This window comes from Salmo trutta, chromosome 13 (genome assembly GCF_901001165.1).
Source record: "Salmo trutta chromosome 13, fSalTru1.1, whole genome shotgun sequence".
Taxonomy (NCBI): domain Eukaryota; kingdom Metazoa; phylum Chordata; class Actinopteri; order Salmoniformes; family Salmonidae; genus Salmo; species Salmo trutta.
The window spans coordinates 15,757,466-15,763,465 of NC_042969.1; the positions used below are offsets into that span (position 1 = coordinate 15,757,466).

Genomic DNA, 6,000 nt, shown 5'->3' on the forward strand with positions numbered 1-6,000 from the left:
ATGTATGTATGTATGTATGTATGTATGTATGTATGTATGTATGTATGTATGTATGTATGACATTTTATTTTGCTACTCTGACACTCGTCGGATGTGGCAGGGCTGGCAAACTATTACAGACTACAAAGGGAAGCACAGCCACGAGCTGCCCAGTGACACGAGCCTACCAGATGAGCTAAATTACTTTTATGCTCGGCTTCAAGGCAAATAACACTGAAGCATGCATGAGAGCGTCAGCAGTTCCGGACGACTGTGTGATCTCACTCTCCGTAGCCGATGCGAATAAGACCTTTAAACAGGTCAACATTCACAAGGCCGCAGGGCCTGATGGATTACCAGGACAGCTTCTACCCCCAAGCCATAAGACTCCTGAACATCCAATCAAAGGGCTACCCAGACCCCTCTTTTACGCTGCTGCTACTCTCTGTTTATTATCTATGCAAAGTCACTTTAACTCTACCTTCATGTACATATTACATCAATTACCTTGACTAACCGGTGCCACCGCACATTGACTCTGTACCGGTACCCCCTGTATATAGCCTCGCTATTGTTATTTTACTGCTGCTGTTTAATTATTTACTCCTTTTATTTTTTATTTATCTATTTTTTACTTAACACTTTTTTTTCTTAGAACTTCTTAAAGCATTGTTGGTTAAGGGCTTGTAAGTAAGCATTTCAGTGTACGGTCTACACCTGTTGTATTTGGGGCATGTGAAAAATACAATTTGATTTGATTTGAGTGTCTTTTAAGTCCAAGTGGGCTGGGCATCCTGATGATGCAGGATACTATAATAATAAAATAACTCAAAATCAAATCACCCAGAAACACTCAACCCACATTTAGTCAATACTAACAGAGCTCCAATGATAACAGAAACAGGGCTAGGAGAGCAGAAGGGTAGAGATACAGATCCTCCATAATGATAGTGAAATTACAGCCATCTAGACAGCACAGTGGAGGAGACTCTTTACAGCTGATAAATTAGTGAGCGTAGCAAGAGGGAATTTTCTAAGTAGTTTTTTTATCAATAACTTCAGAGCTTTGTCTCCATATCTAATCAATACAGCTGGATCTAGTCGTGTTTTCAGGCACTATTTCATCTGTGTCCATTCCACTGCTATTTCTTCTTTTTTTTACTTCAAATCATTTCTGGGGGAAACGACATCCACAGATTTTGTCTGGTCCTGGTGGCGAGGCAGAGGGTAGACACAAACACACGCACGACACACACAACCACGTAGGCAGGCAGGCACGACACACACAGCTTACTATTTTAAGCACACACAGCTTGCTTAATATTTCAGACACACACACGCAGGTACTGTACGTACAGTGGAAGTCAGAAGTTTACATACACCTTAGCCAAATACATTTAAACTCAGTTTTTCACAATTCCTGACATTTAATCCTAGTAAAAATTCCCTGTCTTGGGTCAGTTAGGATCACCACTTTATTTTAAGAATGTGAAATGTCAGAATAATAGTAGAGAGAATGATTTATTTCAGATTTCATTTATTTCATCACATTCCCAGTGGGTCAGAAGTTTACATACACTCAATTAGTATTTGGTAGCATTGCCTTTAATTGTTTAACTTGGGTCAAACGTTTTGGGTAGCCTTCCACAAGCTTCCAACAATAAGTTGGGTGAATTTTGGCCCATTCCTCCTGACAGAGCTGGTGTAACTGAGTCAGGTTTGTAGGCCTCCTTGCTCGCACACGCTTTTTCAGTTCTGCCCACAAATCTTCTATAGGATTGAGGTCAGGGCTTTGTGATGGCCACTCCAATACCTTGACTTTGTTGTCCTTAAGCCATTTTGTCACAACTTTGGAAGTTTGCTTGGGGTCATTGTCCATTTGGAAGACCCATTTGCGACCAAGCTTTAACTTCCTGCTTCAATATATGCACATAATTTTCCTTCCACATGATGCCATCTATTTTGTGACGTGCACCAGTCCCTCCAGCAGCAAAGCACCCCCACAACATGATGCTGCCACCTCCGTGCTTCACGGTTGGGATGGTGTTCTTCGGCTTGCAAGCCTCCCCCTTTTCCTCCAAACATAACAATGGTCATTATGGCCAAACAGTTGTATTTTTGTTTCATCAGACCAGAGGACATTTCTCAAAAAAGTACGATCTTTGTCCCCATGTGCAGTTGCAAACCGTAGTCTGGATTTTTTATGGCAGTTTTGGAGCAGTGGCTTCTTCCTTGCTGAGCGGCCTTTCAGGTTATGTCGACATAAGACTTGTTTTACTGTGGATATAGATACTTTTGTACCTGTTTCTCTAGCATCTTCACAAGGTCCTTTGCTGTTGTTCTGGGATTGATTTGCACTTTTCGCACCAAAGTACGTTTATCTCTAGGAGACAGAACGCATCTCCTTCCTGAGCGGTATGACAGCTGCGTGGTCCCATGGTGTTTATACTTGCATACTATTGTTTGTACAGATGAACGTGGTACCTTCAGGCGTTTGGAAATTGCCCCCAAGGATGAACCAGACTTGTGGAGGTCTACAATTTTGTTCTGAGGTCTTGGCTGATTTCTTTTGATTTCCCCATGATGTCAAGCAAAGAGGCACTGAGTTTGAAGGTAGGCCTTGAAATACATCCACATGTACACCTCCAATTGACTCAAATTATGTCAATTAGCCTATCAGAAGCTTCTAAAGCCATGACATCATTTTCTGGAATTTTCCAAGCTGTTTAAAGGCACAGTCAACTTAGTGTATGTAAACTTCTGACCCACTGGTATTGTGATACAGTGAATTATAAGTGAAATAATCTCTCTGTAAACAATTGTTGGAAAACGTACTTGTGTCGTGCACAAAGTAGATGTCCTAACCGACTTGCCAAAAATATATTTTGTTAATTAACAAGAAATGTGTGGAGTGGTTGAAAAACGAGTTTAATGACTCCAACCTAAGTGTATGTAAACTTCCCACTTCAACTGTACCTTGGTGGCGTCAATGTGGTCCTGCAGAGAGTCGATGAAGAGGTCCCCTACAGGCTCCCATGCATCCCGGACGCCCTCAGCTTGCTCCAGGGCCATCGCCAGCTCCTCCATGGCTGCTTGCGTCTGCAGCAGTCGCTCCAGGGTCCGCTCCATGTGCCTGAAACACACACACAACTATTTAACTACAACAGTTATTTTCTACAACATCATTTTCAGTTTTAGCCACTAACCCGTTAACTTCAACCCAACAAATCACCCTAATACCTGCGCATTAACCCCAAGTCCCCAACCTAGCCTTATTTCAGTCATAGCATTTTCCTTAAACTGCCAGGTGGTGCACAATGCTGACAAAATATAGACCCAATGAAATTTGAGCATAGGCAGGGTAAAAAACATATCTAGCCAATCACAATCATGAGTATGTTGTAGCCCAATGGAGTGGGCCTGTGTGGTATATCTGACCTGTGTCGGTCCACGCAGCGGGCAGTCAGCTTCTCCCACAGGTCACTGGTTACATTGGCCTGCTTCCACACCGAGCGACTCACGTTCAGGATCCGTTTCCTCGGAGACACTTCTGGAGGGGGATGAGATGGTGAAAAGGGGCAAGGGGTGAGGGAATGGGCGGCCAGGCAGAGATAGTGTTAGACCCAATGTGTGCAAACATCAGTAGAAAGAAACAAGGGAGAAAGAATGAGAAATAAGGGTGGGAGCCAGGGAGTGTTGGAGGGTCTGAGAGGGAGTGTTATGCATGTTGGAGGGTCAGAGAGGGCGTGTTGGAGGGTCAGAGAGGGAGTGTTGGAGGGTCAGAGAGGGAGTGTTAGTGCTGATGCCTGCCACCAACAGCATTGAAAAAAAAGGAAGAGGGGGAAACCGTGAGAAACATTTTGTTGGGGGCAGAGAGAAAGTTCACCACCCGTCTTTTCCCCATGCCTGCCACAAGCGATGGAGAGCAAGAGGATGCTGGGTGGGGGAGGGAGGGAGGGGAGGGAGGGAGGGAGGGAGGAGGGGGGCAGAAAGCCTAGAATGCTGCATTATTGATTTGACCAGATGGTGTGAACTGGATTAATTGGTCCCGACCCAACTGCTCTCCCCAAACATACATCCTCTGATCCACTCTGATACAGTAAGACAGGTAGCTGCTAATCAGACCTAATGGTGGATACACACTTGCTGGAGACCAACTTAATGAACTCCATATTTCTCTCTGCTCTCACTACTCACGTCTGATTTAGGTGTGTGGTAGGGTGTGGTGCGTGTGGTGGGGTGGGTGTGAATGGTCGAGTGGGGTGTGTAGTGGGATGGGGTGTGTGTGTGGGGGGGGGGGGGGTGCGGGGGGGTGTGCAGGGGGGTGGTGTGTGTGTGGTGGAGTGGGATGTGTGGTGGAGTGGGATGTGTGGTGGAGTGGGATGTGGCTACGGTGTGGCCAGACCTTTTCCGTCGGGCAGCGTCTCCTCGGGCTCCTGGAAGGGGTGCTGTGTCAGGAACGCCTGGGCAGACTCCAGCACCGAGTAGATGAAGGGCCCCCGAGACTTGACATCCTCCATGAAGACCTGGAGACAGACAGGACAGACAGGGACCCACAGAAAGATGAAAGCATAGTACAACCACAACATGCAGGGGCTCATTATAATACATAAATGACGCATACACACGCACACATGTATACACTAATTTGAATACATACAGTGGGGGAAAAAAGTATTTGATCCCCTGCTGATTTTGTACGTTTGCCCACTTACAAAGAAATGATCAGTCTATAATTTTAATAGTAGGTTTATTTGAACAGTGAGAGACAGAATAACAAAAAAAATCCAGAAAAACGCATATCAAAAATGTTATAAAATTATTTGCATTTTAATGAGGGAAATAAGTATTTGACCCCTCTGCAAAACATGACTTAGTACCTGGTGACAAAACCCTTGTTGGCAATCACAGAGGTCAGACGTTTCTTGTAGTTGGCCACCAGGTTTGCACACATCTCAGGAGGGATTTTGTCCCACTCCTCTTTGCAGATCTTCTCAAGTCATTAAGGTTTCGAGGCGGACGTTTGGCAACTCGAACCTTCAGCTCCCTCCACATATTTTCTATGGGATTAAGGTCTGGAGACTGGCTAGGCCACTCCAGGACCTTAATGTGCTTCTCCTTGAGCCACTCCTTTGTTGCCTTGGCCGTGTGTTTTGGGTCATTGTCATGCTGGAATACCCATCCACGACCCATTTTCAATGCCCTGGCTGAGGGAAGGAGGTTCTCACCCAAGATTTGACAGTACATGGCCCCGTCCATCGTCCCTTTGATGCGGTGAAGTTGTCCTGTCCCCTTAGCAGAAAAACACCCCCAAAGTATAATGTTTCCACCTCCATGTTTGACGGTGGAGATGGTGTTCTTGGGGTCATAGGCAGTATTCCTCCTCCTCCAAACACGGCGAGTTGAGTTGATGTCAAAGAGCTCCATTTTGGTCTCATCTGACCGCAACACTTTCACCAGTTGTCCTCTGAGTCGTTCAGATGTTCATTGGCAAACTTCAGACGGGCATGTATATGTATTCTTGAGCAGGGGGACCTTGCGGGCGCTGCAGGATTTCAGTCCTTCACGGCGTAGTGTGTTACCAATTGTTTTCTTGGTGACTATGGTCCCAGCTGCCTTGAGATCATTGACAAGATCCTCCCGTGTAGTTCTGGGCTGATTCCTCACCGTTCTCATGATCATTGCAACTCCACGAGGTGAGATCTTGCATGGAGCCCCAGGCCGAGGGAGATTGACAGTTATTTTGTGTTTCTTCCATTTGCGAATAATCGCACCAAATGTTGTCACCTTCTCACCAAGCTGCTTGGCGATGGTCTTGAAGCCCATTCCAGCCTTGTGTAGGTCTACAATCTTGTACCTGACATCCTTGGAGAGCTCTTTGGTCTTGGCCATGGTGGAGAGTTTGGAATCTGATTGATTGATTGCTTCTGTGGACAGGTGTCTTTTTTACAGGTAACAAGCTGTGGTTAGGAGCACTCCCTTTAAGAGTGTGCTCCTAATCTCAGCTCGTTACCTGTATAA

The 6,000-nt window shown here is 45.6% G+C and overlaps 1 protein-coding gene across 3 annotated transcripts in view; it reads right to left on the reverse strand.

Moving 5' to 3' along the window:
• LOC115205301 (dystrophin-related protein 2) overlaps positions 1-6,000 on the reverse strand; it is a 201,349-nt gene that overhangs the window by 62,260 nt on the left and 133,089 nt on the right. For 2 of the 3 annotated variants that reach the window (XM_029771117.1, XM_029771116.1), the window contains 3 exons: positions 4,385-4,505; positions 3,418-3,529; positions 2,956-3,112 (listed from right to left, as the gene is read on the reverse strand). In XM_029771117.1, the coding sequence (XP_029626977.1) occupies positions 2,956-3,112; positions 3,418-3,529; positions 4,385-4,505 (390 nt within the window). The remainder of the gene's footprint in view (positions 1-2,955; positions 3,113-3,417; positions 3,530-4,384; positions 4,506-6,000) is intronic. The other variant, XM_029771118.1, reaches the window with a different exon arrangement.